Raw genomic sequence first — 15,805 nt, 5'->3', positions numbered from 1 at the left:
ATTTGGACTGCCCATCTAGGGGCGTGCCATTGCTATATGGAGGGCTGGAACCTGCACTCCCGTGATGTGTTCGCCTTTCCTCTGAAGAAGAAGGCGGGAGCCTTCGAAACTCGTCAGGAACAAAACGGCGAACTGGGTTTTGATTGACATTTTCCTGAGCCTCTTTGTTATTCAAGCACGCTGTGGCAATAAAGGCGTTTGCAATAATCTCCCCGAGAGTTTGGTAGTGTTTTGGCACGCGAGCGCACATATCCTGAATGGAATCATCACCATTCTGACCACACCCGCCAGAAGAGTGCAGCAGCGCCTTGATGGAATCGAGCGTAGCGGTAACCCTGCATGAAACGCTGAGCACCTCCACGCAGCCTCACGGAAGGAGCCGGCAAGGGCAAGCATCCAGCCTGCTAGAGATACGGATATTCATCCGTCCCCTACTCCACTACCGTGACGACGCCTGGCAGGCGAGGGGAGACTGTCCAAGCGCCTTTGACCACAGGAGGGGCGCCTTGAAAATACAGGACTTTCAGTCCCAACAGACACTGGGACATTTGGACTGCCCATCTAGGGGCGTGCCATTGCTATATGGAGGGCTGGAACCTGCACTCCCGTGATGTGTTCGCCTTTCCTCTGAAGAAGAAGGCGGGAGCCTTCGAAACGCGTCAGGAACAAAACGGCGAACTGGGTTTTGATTGACATTTTCCTGAGCCTCTTTGTTATTCAAGCACGCTGTGGCAATAAAGGCGTTTGCAATAATCTCCCCGAGAGTTTGCTAGTTTTTTGGCACGCGAGCGCACATATCCTGAATGGAACCATCACCATTCTGACCACACCCGCCAGAATAGTGCAGCAGCGCCTTGATGGAATCGAGCGTAGCGGTAACCCTGCATGAAACGCTGAGCACCGCCACGTAGCCTCACGGTAGGAGCCGGCAAGGGCAAGCATCCAGCCTGCTAGAGATACGGATATTCATCTGTCCCCTACTCCACTACCGTGACGTCGCCTGGCAGGCGAGGGGAGACTGTCCAAGCGCCTTTGACCACAGGAGGGGCGCCTTAAAATACAGGTCTTCCAGTCCCAACAGGCACTGGGACATTTGGACTGCCCATCTAGGGGCGTGCCATTGCTATATGGAGGGCTGGAACCTGCACTCCCGTGATGTGTTCGCCTTTCCTCTGAAGAAGAAGGCGGGAGCCTTCGAAACGCGTCAGGAACAAAACGGCGAACTGGGTTTTGATTGACATTTTCCTGAGCCTCTTTGTTATTCAAGCACGCTGTGGCAATAAAGGCGTTTGCAATATTCTCCCCGAGAGTTTGGTAGTGTTTTGGCACGCGAGCGCACATATCCTGAATGGAACCATCACCATTCTGACCACACCCGCCAGAAGAGTGCAGCAGCGCCTTGATGGAATCGAGCATAGCGGTAACCCTGCATGAAAAGCTGAGCACCGCCACGCAGCCTCACGGAAGGAGCCGTCAAGGGCAAGCATCCAGCCTGCTAGAGATACGGATATTCATCCGTCCCCTACTCCACTACCGTGACGTCGCCTGGCAGGCGAGGGGAGACTGTCTAAGCGCCTTTGACCACAGGAGGGGCGCCTTGAAAATACAGGACTTCCAGTCCCAACAGGCACTGGGACATTTGGACTGCCCATCTAGGGGCGTGCCATTGCTATATGGAGGGCTGGAACCTGCACTCCCGTGATGTGTTCGCCTTTCCTCTGAAGAAGAAGGCGGGAGCCTTCGAAACTCGTCAGGAACAAAACGGCGAACTGGGTTTTGATTGACATTTTCCTGAGCCTCTTTGTTATTCAAGCACGCTGTGGCAATAAAGGCGTTTGCAATAATCTCCCCGAGAGTTTGGTAGTGTTTTGGCACGCGAGCGCACATATCCTGAATGGAATCATCACCATTCTGACCACACCCGCCAGAAGAGTGCAGCAGCGCCTTGATGGAATCGAGCGTAGCGGTAACCCTGCATGAAACGCTGAGCACCTCCACGCAGCCTCACGGAAGGAGCCGGCAAGGGCAAGCATCCAGCCTGCTAGAGATACGGATATTCATCCGTCCCCTACTCCACTACCGTGACGACGCCTGGCAGGCGAGGGGAGACTGTCCAAGCGCCTTTGACCACAGGAGGGGCGCCTTGAAAATACAGGACTTTCAGTCCCAACAGACACTGGGACATTTGGACTGCCCATCTAGGGGCGTGCCATTGCTATATGGAGGGCTGGAACCTGCACTCCCGTGATGTGTTCGCCTTTCCTCTGAAGAAGAAGGCGGGAGCCTTCGAAACGCGTCAGGAACAAAACGGCGAACTGGGTTTTGATTGACATTTTCCTGAGCCTCTTTGTTATTCAAGCACGCTGTGGCAATAAAGGCGTTTGCAATAATCTCCCCGAGAGTTTGGTAGTGTTTTGGCACGCGAGCGCTCATATCCTGAATGGAATCATCACCATTCTGACCACACCCGCCAGAAGAGTGCAGCAGCGCCTTGATGGAATCGAGCGTAGCGGTAACCCTGCATGAAACGCTGAGCACCGCCACGCAGCCTCACGGAAGGAGCCGGCAAGGGCAAGCATCCAGCCTGCTAGAGATACGGATATTCATCCGTCCCCTACTCCACTACCGTGACGTCGCCTGGCAGGCGAGGGGAGACTGTCCAAGCGCCTTTGACCACAGGAGGGGCGCCTTAAAATACAGGTCTTCCAGTCCCAACAGGCACTGGGACATTTGGACTGCCCATCTAGGGGCGTGCCATTGCTATATGGAGGGCTGGAACCTGCACTCCCGTGATGTGTTCGCCTTTCCTCTGAAGAAGAAGGCGGGAGCCTTCGAAACGCGTCAGGAACAAAACGGCGAACTGGGTTTTGATTGACATTTTCCTGAGCCTCTTTGTTATTCAAGCACGCTGTGGCAATAAAGGCGTTTGCAATATTCTCCCCGAGAGTTTGGTAGTGTTTTGGCACGCGAGCGCACATATCCTGAATGGAACCATCACCATTCTGACCACACCCGCCAGAAGAGTGCAGCAGCGCCTTGATGGAATCGAGCATAGCGGTAACCCTGCATGAAAAGCTGAGCACCGCCACGCAGCCTCACGGAAGGAGCCGTCAAGGGCAAGCATCCAGCCTGCTAGAGATACGGATATTCATCCGTCCCCTACTCCACTACCGTGACGTCGCCTGGCAGGCGAGGGGAGACTGTCTAAGCGCCTTTGACCACAGGAGGGGCGCCTTGAAAATAAAGGACTTCCAGTCCCAACAGGCACTGGGAAATTTGGACTGCCCATCTAGGGGCGTGCCATTGCTATATGGAGGGCTGGAACCTGCACTCCCGTGATGTGTTCGCCTTTCGTCTGAAGAAGAAGGCGGGAGCCTTCGAAACTCGTCAGGAACAAAACGGCGAACTGGGTTTTGATTGACATTTTCCTGAGCCTCTTTGTTATTCAAGCACGCTGTGGCAATAAAGGCGTTTGCAATAATCTCCCCGAGAGTTTGGTAGTGTTTTGGCACGCGAGCGCACATATCCTGAATGGAATCATCACCATTCTGACCACACCCGCCAGAAGAGTGCAGCAGCGCCTTGATGGAATCGAGCGTAGCGGTAACCCTGCATGAAACGCTGAGCACCTCCACGCAGCCTCACGGAAGGAGCCGGCAAGGGCAAGCATCCAGCCTGCTAGAGATACGGATATTCATCCGTCCCCTACTCCACTACCGTGACGACGCCTGGCAGGCGAGGGGAGACTGTCCAAGCGCCTTTGACCACAGGAGGGGCGCCTTAAAATACAGGTCTTCCAGTCCCAACAGGCACTGGGACATTTGGACTGCCCATCTAGGGGCGTGCCATTGCTATATGGAGGGCTGGAACCTGCACTCCCGTGATGTGTTCGCCTTTCCTCTGAAGAAGAAGGCGGGAGCCTTCGAAACGCGTCAGGAACAAAACGGCGAACTGGGTTTTGATTGACATTTTCCTGAGCCTCTTTGTTATTCAAGCACGCTGTGGCAATAAAGGCGTTTGCAATATTCTCCCCGAGAGTTTGGTAGTGTTTTGGCACGCGAGCGCACATATCCTGAATGGAACCATCACCATTCTGACCACACCCGCCAGAAGAGTGCAGCAGCGCCTTGATGGAATCGAGCATAGCGGTAACCCTGCATGAAAAGCTGAGCACCGCCACGCAGCCTCACGGAAGGAGCCGTCAAGGGCAAGCATCCAGCCTGCTAGAGATACGGATATTCATCCGTCCCCTACTCCACTACCGTGACGTCGCCTGGCAGGCGAGGGGAGACTGTCTAAGCGCCTTTGACCACAGGAGGGGCGCCTTGAAAATACAGGACTTCCAGTCCCAACAGGCACTGGGACATTTGGACTGCCCATCTAGGGGCGTGCCATTGCTATATGGAGGGCTGGAACCTGCACTCCCGTGATGTGTTCGCCTTTCCTCTGAAGAAGAAGGCGGGAGCCTTCGAAACTCGTCAGGAACAAAACGGCGAACTGGGTTTTGATTGACATTTTCCTGAGCCTCTTTGTTATTCAAGCACGCTGTGGCAATAAAGGCGTTTGCAATAATCTCCCCGAGAGTTTGGTAGTGTTTTGGCACGCGAGCGCACATATCCTGAATGGAATCATCACCATTCTGACCACACCCGCCAGAAGAGTGCAGCAGCGCCTTGATGGAATCGAGCGTAGCGGTAACCCTGCATGAAACGCTGAGCACCTCCACGCAGCCTCACGGAAGGAGCCGGCAAGGGCAAGCATCCAGCCTGCTAGAGATACGGATATTCATCCGTCCCCTACTCCACTACCGTGACGACGCCTGGCAGGCGAGGGGAGACTGTCCAAGCGCCTTTGACCACAGGAGGGGCGCCTTGAAAATACAGGACTTTCAGTCCCAACAGACACTGGGACATTTGGACTGCCCATCTAGGGGCGTGCCATTGCTATATGGAGGGCTGGAACCTGCACTCCCGTGATGTGTTCGCCTTTCCTCTGAAGAAGAAGGCGGGAGCCTTCGAAACGCGTCAGGAACAAAACGGCGAACTGGGTTTTGATTGACATTTTCCTGAGCCTCTTTGTTATTCAAGCACGCTGTGGCAATAAAGGCGTTTGCAATAATCTCCCCGAGAGTTTGGTAGTGTTTTGGCACGCGAGCGCTCATATCCTGAATGGAATCATCACCATTCTGACCACACCCGCCAGAAGAGTGCAGCAGCGCCTTGATGGAATCGAGCGTAGCGGTAACCCTGCATGAAACGCTGAGCACCGCCACGCAGCCTCACGGAAGGAGCCGGCAAGGGCAAGCATCCAGCCTGCTAGAGATACGGATATTCATCCGTCCCCTACTCCACTACCGTGACGTCGCCTGGCAGGCGAGGGGAGACTGTCCAAGCGCCTTTGACCACAGGAGGGGCGCCTTGAAAATACAGGACTTCCAGTCCCAACAGACACTGGGACATTTGGACTGCCCATCTAGGGGCGTGCCATTGCTATATGGAGGGCTGGAACCTGCACTCCCGTGATGTGTTCGTCTTTCCTCTGAAGAAGAAGGCGGGAGCCTTCGAAACGCGTCAGGAACAAAACGGCGAACTGGGTTTTGATTGACATTTTCCTGAGCCTCTTTGTTATTCAAGCACGCTGTGGCAATAAAGGCGTTTGCAATAATCTCCCCGAGAGTTTGGTAGTGTTTTGGCACGCGAGCGCACATATATATATAAGTATATATATATATATATGTATATATATATATATATATATATATATATATATATATATATATATATATATATATATATATATATATATATATATATATATATATATATATATATATATATATATTATCACCAAACCAAACTTTCCATCAAAATAAGGCGCTGACTCCGTGAATCATAATCCAAACGATATTTAATGGCTCATTTGCTCTTTAGACGCGTTTCGGCGGCTTGCTCCCGCCTTGTTCATATACACGTGTGTGTGTGTGTGCATGCAGGCATGTATGTATATGAGGGCGTGGGAAACATGAGACTTTGTCTAGGCCAACTAAAAAAGCAAAATAGATCAACTAAGATCTCTACTTTTTTTCATTTAAATATCTCACAGTTCCCTTAGTAGACCAATCACGTTTGCAAAGAAAAAGACAGGTCCAAATGCCGACTGCAAATAGAACACAGAATGCAGATAACATGCCTATGGTGAGAAACAATTTGTTGTGAGGACTGATATCAGAGAAGCAAGACATTTGGCTCCACGAGATGAATCCCTTACCTGAGCAGGTGACTCCAGCGTCCTCCAGGTGTACACAATTGTGTCGCATCCACCCTAAGTGACCGCATCCCGACAGGGAGGGCTCTGAGCCCGTGCAGCTGACATCGTCAAGAAGAATGCTACCATTGCCTTGACCAAAGTAGGCAGAGCCAGGAGCGGAAACTGCCCAGCCACAGCCGAGCTCTCTGCACACAACCTCTGCATCGCTTAGGTCCCAGAAGTCATCACACACCGTTCCCCAGGAGGAGTTGTAGTAGAGCTCAACGCGGCCCGCGCATCTGCTACCACCGTTCTGGAGTCGGATAGGGAAACGCACTGGAGAAAAAGCACAGAGAACCAGTAGGTGATCATGTTGACTATACAAAATCATCTCTAGAAAACAAAGATACCAAAGAGAAACTAAAGATTATAATTAAAGGTTATGTCTTCACATCTAAAGAGCCCTTAAACGGAAGTAATATTGTACTTAACCACAGCCACTAATTTTGAATCCAATTGAGGGTAACAAAACTTGTTGCTAAAGCTACAACATGCTGCAGATCCTTAAAACCATAGACCTTTCTCCTAATTATCCTGTTGACGAAAATGTTAGCCAGCAAAAGCAGCTTTCTGTCAGTAACAGGAGAGAAGCACGTTAATTATTATTGAATTGTATCCCACGGGTTCCTGGAGCTTTGTAATGTACATCTATCCCAATTCCCAATTAACATTGAGTAGAAGTCAAGTGAACCCACCAGTTTTAGAAAAACACATAATGTCACAAACCAGACTTCCCTTTTGAAGAACAGGAAATTAAAATGTTCCTTAGCTGTGACATGATTTCTCTAGCCTGGGTAACTTCCAAAATCAAAGGCTATGTAGAGTGTGGCACAGAGCCAAGCAAAGGACCCTGATGCACTTTTCTATCCGAGTTGTTGCGCCAAAACTTCACTGGACAAAGTTGTTTTAAAATGTACGTCCTAATGATGCTAAGATGTGCATACAATCCCCCCGTGATCTTTCACCACCTTAGATTACTTGTATGTTCATATTGTGAAATGTATACAGAGGACAAAACCACATGGGTTTTACACGAACCTAAGTAACATAACAAATTTGCGTAATCGTCAGGACAGCGGAGCATTATCCTTCAACCTTAAGGGAGCGTTTAAGCAGGTGAGTTTGGGGGGCCTTTCAGTCAGATAGAACATTCTGAACGAGTCTGAGTTCTTCTCTGAGGAGATTCTAGCTTCGTTGGGCTTTGCTAAATACTGGTTGCTTGGGATATTTTGATATATTGGTCGAATATATGATTATACCACGATTTCAATTACCACGCATGGCTTTACCACGCAAATTTTTCATCGCAAGTGGCTTTACCACGCTGGTATTTACAACGTAGGATTTTACTACGCGTAGAAACGTCTTACCTGCACGTCTTTCTCTACGAGCCCTTACTTCCATCCTCCATAGAAACAAGCGTCAAAACACGTATACCAAAATAAAAAAAGGACTGCTTTTTTGACGTACACGGCACGTCTTTGGGGGAGGCTCTTTCCTTTTTCTTCTAAAATTATGTTCGTTTTTTTTTTTTAAGTAACCTGCTTGTTATTTTTGGGGGGGAGACCCCCCCAGCCCCCCAAACCCCCCCCCCCCCAACCCCCCAACCCCACGCAGAACGACTGGAAGGAATACCACGTCTTTCCCCAACCCACGCAGAACGTGGTAAAGACGGTCGTGGAAGGCACCCGAGTTGAAAAAACGTTTGCGTGGTAAGTGTACCGTGGTAAACGTTATGCGTGGTGATGCCTTCGTAGTAAATGATGTTTCCCATATTGGTCACAGGAATTTCCAGCAAGATGCAGGACCTGCCTGCAGTGTTTCTCTGACCTCCGGTACCCAGGGGGGTAATGCAGGCCCCTGCGGTGTAGGGAGGTGAGGGCAGTCCCAGAGAGGTCCCCGAATCCTCAAATGGGGTCCAGTTTCGCTCAAGGCCAATCAATTTCTATGAGATAGAGGAGACTATGGGGCCTTCTTGCATTCTATGGGAAGAGTGAGGGGTAGCATCATTTTGCATTACGCCACTGCTGGTAGAGTGGAGAATGTCTGTCGAGCATGTGGGAAAACTGACATGAAGCATTTTATGTACGAGACAGGCCATTCTGACGTGTATTGTGATCTTGAGAAGAAATCTGTGGAGGTTTCTCCATAAGAGTTATCCAGTCTGGCTTTCTGGCACCCTTCAGAAGGTGTGATGCTGTTTATAAAATGCATGAGAGATGCCAGGAAAAAGCAGAGGAGTCCATTCAAAATAGTCAAGGTGAATAGAGAGAGCAGATAGTCGTCTTGAGTTATCTTAGTATATGAAGCCTTTTGTCATTATGGACAAGTACTACATTTGGAGCTTTGGGGAACTTAAACGTTGTTGCTATTGTTATTGTCACTTCAAATTTGCAAAGCATTCCGATGGCCACTTGTGTGGCCTGGTATCACATAGGTAGATAAAGGGTGTCCTTTGTAGGAATAATTTGGCGTGATAAGCGAGGTTCATAGCAGGGCTGCTAATCAAGTACATTAAAACTGCTTGTAGGCAGAAGTATGAAATAGATAGAATAGTGCACTGATCCATGCCTTCATCTGTTGCATTTATGTGAGAAACAGGGTTGTTGGTTGAGGGGGTGAAACAAAAGCAGTCAGGAATAACTTAGAGGCAATGTTTTAAAGTAACAAAGTGAAAACAACACAAGCAAGTTCCCATAGCAGTTTAGAAAAATAAAATAACATTGAATACAATATTTAACATCAAAATAACAAAAATCCAATCAGTAGAACCAGAGATATGCCATTTCAAATGTTTAGTGTCTAAATGCCCAAAGCTCCACTCGTTGTTATCAGGTCATGCTGGTCCGGGGAAAAGTCATGAGCTCAACCTGACCACAGTGATGTGCGTTCTAGATACAGGGACCACGTAAGTAATGCTGAAAACCTAATCTTCTCAAAGTCCGGCGCTAAGAGTCTAGTTTGTAGTGCAGGAGGCCACGAAGAACAGTAAGAGCGTGGTGATGGTCGTCACCGTAGCGCAAAGATCCTGTCAGGTGTCCCAGGCGGTCGTTGCTGGAGTTTCCCATTGGCGATCATCGTGGACTGTCAATGCTTAGCACGAATTGCATATCTCAAGTGACCAGTCTTCACTGGCCGTCGCTATGGTGCAAAGAGTCAGGGTCACCAGAACTTTGTAATGGCGGTCAGCATGTGTGGCAAGATCTTGCCAAAAGCGGGCCAGTTCGCAGTCACACAAAACCCAAAACTTCAGGATTTCTCCTTTTTCCTTCAGTAGGAGCTCAGCTGATGGCAGGGTCTAAGACCTTGAGTCTCCTATTATTGATCAGGAACTCAGGCAAGCCTCAGCCAGGTCCAGTTGCAATTCCAGAAAGATCCAGTGCAGCAAGTCAGCTGGGCAGTTGCAGGGAGGCCTCTTTAGATTTTTTTGTCACTGTGGCTCTGAACAGGAGGTCAAGCCAGTGGACCCTGAGAGTCACTTCAGCTAGCCTGGTATAAAGGGAACAGGTCCAGTCTTCCTTCTCAGACAGCAGGGAAGGTCTCCAGCAGCTGAGCAATCCTCTGGAAGCAGGACAATATTTCTGTACTATCCATATGTCCATTAGTGTACTGAAACTTTGGTCTGAGGGTCCAATAGGTATACCTTGTGCCAGCTTTGAAGTTGGAGAAATTTCTAGACTTTCTCCCACATCTGGGTCTGGAATTTCCTTCATCCCTGCCCTGGTCCCAGGATGTCTGGAGTTACAAAAGGCTAGAGTGAAGTTCTGTGTGTGTGTGTGTGTGTGTGTTGAGGCAGCTCCTTTAAAGTGTAAGTGCGGTAAGTGACAGCTTCAACCCTCCCATTAGGCCAGGATGACCTATCCTGCCAACACCCAGGCCCTGTATATAATACTGTCTGGGAGGAAGACACAAAGGCCAACTACCAATTATGCCTTGTTAAGTAACCCATGATACAGGTTGCAGGCACCAAATGGTTACGACAAAGAAATGCCAACGTTCTACATGTCACATAATAAAGAATGCTGACAAGGTTATTATTCAAACCCTGACTCACGAAATATAAATAGATTATGTCAACAATATATGTTTACATGAAAATATCAAGATTTTCTTTAAAGGTTAGACTATCCTTAAAGGTTTCCTAGTAGAAAAGAGCTCTTAAGTAACCATTTGGAGCATATAGAAGATTGTACGCCCATCTAATTATGTTTGCCAGAGCTCTAACTTAGGAACTAACTACTGATAGTTCAAGGCGTAGCATTTGAACAGGCGTGGCTTGGCTCATGCTAGTAATCTTATGTAAAAACTTCCCTTCCGCAAGGTTTAGGAAAGACCACTTCTTATAGAGATATATTCTAATGCATAACTTAAGATGGGAGGAATCTTAACTCCATAAGTTTCAAGAAGAGGATATAAGTATATATTTCCTGAAGATAAATAAAATCTCTTTATCGCACTTAGGTGAGCTGCAGCCTTAAATTCCAAATGCTGGAAGTGGGAAATAGATTCTAATGTCTGAGAAAAGACTCTACCCAAATAGGTGTACGTCTTTGCCACTTCTAATCATCTCCCTCCCAACATCCCAACATCCAGGTAAAATAAATGGAACGTCTCCTACTCATAAATGGCACCCCTTTTGTTTTAGAGAGGTTTATATTTAAAAAGTTAGTGTCTGCACACCTAAAAAGCACATCCAGATTACGCTGGAGGCCAATAGGGGTAAGATAAAACAAAGCTACGTCGTTAGCGTACATTAAAATATGAATATTTTTTATGATACATTTGGAAGGTAGTTTTTTACTTCTAAGAAACTATCTGGCAAATCATTAAAGAATAAAGAAAATAACAGTGGAGCAAGTAAAATTCCGTTCAGATTGGGTATTTTCTGGGTCAGTCCCTTAACTCCACCCACTTGGCACCATGTAGATGAATGGAGGGCTACTATTAGCAGTGAAGACAGTCCTGAGCATGTTTTCAATGGCCACTGTAGAGGGTGGCTCAATGAGTGCTACAGGATCAATAGGAGTATTACATTTGTGGGGTGGGCGGAATGCTCCATTTTGCCTGCAGAATATGTCCCACTCCGCGTTACTCAAATATGGAGTTCTAGCCAAATTCCATATGGTTCGATTATTCTCTCACGAGGTTCCACATTATGTGAGCTCGCTGCGCAATCAAGATTTGGGGTCCACTAGCACGATTTTGTAATCAAGCAGCAGAAAACATGTACTCAAATGGCTGCGTGCTCTTGTGTAATGCATGGTGCAGTTTGCACTCATTTTCAGCAATGCTCGCACTACTGGCGCTAGATTCCAGCACAAGCAGTGCTTGTTGCATATTTTCCACCCACTGGTGGAATTCTGCGGCTTCTCACAGAGTTTTTCTGTATCCTTGATGAATTTCGTGGAGTTCCGTCCACCCCTATTTGATTTGCAGGCCCTGTGTATGTGTAGTACCATATAGTAGGGACTTATCATAAGTAAATTAGATGTGGCATCCAGGTGATGCCACCTTTGGCATGTTTTAGGGAGAGACCACAAGCACGTTTGCACTGCTTCGCAGTGGTAAAGTGCACAGAGTCCTAATGTCAACAAAAAGGAATTCAGAAAAAAAGGAGGGGTGAAGGCAAAAGGTTTTGAGGTGACCCTGTAGAAAGTCCCACGTCCAACATGCTCAACCCTTACAGCTTCTTGGCTCTTTAGAAAAAGAGATACTTTTGGCCAAAAGAGCGTATGCAAAACATTTAAAGTAAACCTGTTGTTGGGGGCGTGACCAGGCGCCGAAGATGGCGGACGCGTCTTGCTAACGCTCCGTGCCTAATCCCCGGGTTATCCTGGGCATCCTGCTTTGGGCTCTACTCGACCCAAGTGCACGTCTGCCATGGCTGGCTGAGACTGTGCTACCGGAGAAGAGTTATCTGGGCCCCAAAATCACTCTGCGTCAGCCCTGAGCACTGCAGCCTGCTGTGCTGGGGAGATTTGGGCCTGGTAGCATGGCTGCGCCGCTGCCCGTACAAGACGATTCTGCTGCCTGGGTGAGAGTGGCGGGCCCGCAGCAATCCTGAAACCGCCTGACACTGCCAACTCCTGCCCTGGTGGTGCCGCGGGCAGGGGGGCACCTCCTGCTCTCAGTGGACCGGCGGTGGGAGATGTCCCCATCCGGTGAGGTGGGCTGAGACTGCGGGTACTACTGGTGCGGCACTGGAGCAGCTGGGTAAGGCCTGCGCAGCTGTGGTAGGACTGCAAGGGGCGCTTGGGGTGCCTTCTGGTGGTGGTGGGGGACCACGGGGGTCGATCGGGCTTAGGTCCCCCTGCCTGATCACAGAGCGACTGCTCCTGTGGGCCAGACAGCTGGTGTGAGTCACGGAGGCCGGCCGGTCCTAGCGCTCCTGCGGAGGTTGCTTGCAGGGGAACATCCCACTTCCTGGGTGCATGCAGCAGCCCCTGCAGTTTTCCTGGAATGTGGTGCCCGTGCGAGGTGGGGGTCCACGGAGGTCAGTTGGGCCTAGGGGCCCTCATTGTACAAGGCTGGGACTGAGTGACTGCGCTTGCTGTGGCTCTGGAGAGGTGGTCGCACTTGTACCCTCATGCCCTGGAATTAATATTGGTGCACAGTGTCACCCTTCCTGCTCGAAGTGGTTGTTGTCTGCTGTGCCGATAGTGGCCCTTTCCGGGACCTGGCCGTCTGGCATGGCGGCTGGTGCGGACCACAGCGCGCTCCTCTGAAGTGGCAGTCTGCCAACGGTGACCTGGGAGGAAAGGGTTCCGGTGATTCACCACCCATTCCACGCGGCTTCCACTCCTTGAAGGTGTGTTTCTTATGACCAGGTGGCTACGTGAGGCTGACCGAGGGGGCTAGCTTTGTTGTCCGTCAGACCTGCTGCCCCGCATCGGACTGGGATCATGGGTTCCTCCCTATTGCGAGTTGGTTCACCTACTGTACTGTCTGCGGAGGTTCTTTTCCGTGACTCGGGCGCCTGGAGCGGAGATGGGAATACACCGTGCCAGATCTGACCTCTGAGGTGCACGTCTGCCAATGATCTGAGGGGCAGTGGAATCCAACACACGTCATTCCCAATAAAACCTCATAATCTCCTGCTCACCTATCTGACAGGGTGTTTGTAGTGGCCCTACAAGTCCTCGCGCCCCCTCCGCTCTGATGGGAGCAACTTACTGACTATTCCCAGAGTAAAGAGAGCTCGCTCAGGAGGCAGGAGGTTCTCTGTGAACGTAGCCAAGATCTGGAATGATCTTCCTGCAGCTCTCCATCTGGAACCCTGTCTCCAGAGGTTTCGGAAATCTTTAAAGACATTCCTTTTTCCACGAGGAATATGAGTCCGCTGTCTGAGGATCTTGGAAGCTAGCTGTGTGTATCAGCGCTGGGACGCTCTTGGGCAGCCATGCGCTTAAGAAATCCAATTTCATTTCATTCATTTCATTCAACCAACTGTGTAATGCCAGGGGTGTGGCCCCCTTTCGCAGGTGGAGAGTGTGGAGGCTTGGCCGGGCCTGGGGACATCTCACCTACTGCGCTTTGCTGACTATCGACCTGGATGTCACCTGGCAGACATTTATACTCTTCTCAGGACTGACTTGGGAGTCCCTCTGCCGAGACTGCTGCAGGGGTGGCCTAATCGTCTGGAAGAATCCTGGGGTCACTGACCGCGTGATGACACGCATTGTTGGCTAGAGTGAAGCTGCTCTGTGTAAAGTCCGATCCTGGTCACAGATGAGGCCTCTGAGTTGGAGGAATCACAGAGACTTGGCAGCCCGGCCTTGCTTCCTATGAGGAGCGCTCAGCAGATCATCATGGGCTGCCTGCGCAACAACTCCTCTCGTGATGCACCTCCTGGGGGCCAGGCTGCAGCATTACTCATGACCCCTGAGACAACGGCGGTGATGAACCCGCCTGACATTGTCACCAAACTAGACTCTATTCTGGCGGCAGTGGAATGCATCAACAATGCCCTGGACCTGACCCGCACATCTGCCTTTGAGTTATCAGAGAGGGTTCCGCGAAGTACTTTGACTCCCCCGTTGAGGCATGGGACTGGCTCGACGAGCAGGGGTTGGCGATGGCACCCAAACCATCTGATACGTCCCGGCCTCGTGAACACCCCCATGGAGGTAGACGCAGAGAGGGAAAGGCAAGGAGTGTGGGACTTACAGTGACCAGCCCCAGTCCCGACCAAATCAGATTGGAACATCAGGGGGCCCTGCGGGCGATGGTGGCCCTCCAGCCCTCCAGATCTCCATTCCCGGCCGGCTCTGCTGCCTCTCTGCTTGGGTCCGGAGCCTCTGATTCCACGCCGGAATGGTCCTGGGTTGCGGCTTTACCCCCACTCCCTGGTGTCACCCCACAAACAGCAGATGGCATTATCTGATGTTAACTTTGCATTCATATTGGACTATCGCACTACTTCAGGCCTTGTTTGTTTCATTCTAGCAGTTGTGTGATGCCCCTCTTTTCCGCATGCTCCCTTAAGGTGCTTGGCAGCGACAGACCTTACATTGTTTATTTCCTCTTTCCGGTCATCTTTCCTCCCGAGGTCCCGGCATTAGTTGTCTTGGGCCTTATATACATGCTAGAACACCAGGGTAACTCAGGGCATGTTTCTTCTTGTACTTCTTGAGATGCTCTAACTCCTGTTTTATTGGCGATAATTGAAGGGGACAGTCTCTACATTGACTCCTCTTACTCGTTGGTCGAATTTCCCCCCACAGTCGTACGACAACAATAGTTCCGTAGCCATGTCTTGGAATTATTTTTTGGGCAATTCCTCACATTCTGCTCTCTTCCTGTTGCAAAGTTTCATACTACTGCACCTTCTTATATTTCTTCCCTTGTACAAGTCGCCGCCCCTATAGACCTGCCGCCTCCCTGTCCTCCCCATCCAAGGGAGTCCCTCACACAGGGAGCCCTACAGTACCCGGGTTGGGCACACTGACCTTAATAGCCCCAATGACCGACCTTAACGTCCTAACTTGGAATGTCAAGGGCATCTAGACATCTTCTAAGTGATGTGCCATCTATGCCTATTTGCAGCATCACAAGAGGAGTGTTGCACTTTTACAGGAAACGCACCTAGCAGCCTTTGGAGCAGCACGCTTACGCAGGCGTTGGCGTGGTCAGATATACAGCACTAATTACTCGTCCATGGAGAGAGGGGTGATGATATGGGTTAAGGCTGGGATCCCTTGGGAAGAAAAGGAGGTTCTGACAGACCCAATGGGGCTATGTTACTGGGCCCTTTCAGATGTTTGGTGGGAACGTCATCCTTGCTCCAGGGTATACTCCTTCTATGCAGTCCATAAGCCACACGTACACCTCGACTGAATACTCACATCCGCAGCCCTCCTCCCCTTGATGCAAGCAATGGACTACCTTGGTTGGACACCCTCTGATCATAAACCCTTGTTGACGCACCTGGCCTGGGAGGCGCCACCCCCACCGGTTCCGACCTGGTGCCTCCAGACCACAGTCCTGTAAGACCCCCTCT

General features: G+C 50.2%; 1 protein-coding gene across 1 annotated transcript in view; it reads right to left on the bottom strand.

Annotated features, from left to right (window-relative positions):
- Nucleotides 1–15,805, bottom strand: part of LOC147712228 (scavenger receptor cysteine-rich domain-containing protein DMBT1-like) — a 105,634-nt gene that overhangs the window by 12,633 nt on the left and 77,196 nt on the right. The window contains exon 7 of the mRNA XM_086919603.1: nucleotides 6,268–6,582. Coding sequence (XP_086775729.1) covers nucleotides 6,268–6,582 — 315 coding nt within the window. The remainder of the gene's footprint in view (nucleotides 1–6,267; nucleotides 6,583–15,805) is intronic.

Source organism: Lissotriton vulgaris, chromosome 5, assembly GCF_964263255.1.
Source record: "Lissotriton vulgaris chromosome 5, aLisVul1.2, whole genome shotgun sequence".
Classification (NCBI taxonomy): domain Eukaryota; kingdom Metazoa; phylum Chordata; class Amphibia; order Caudata; family Salamandridae; genus Lissotriton; species Lissotriton vulgaris.
This window is presented reverse-complemented; position numbering and strand designations above follow the sequence as displayed.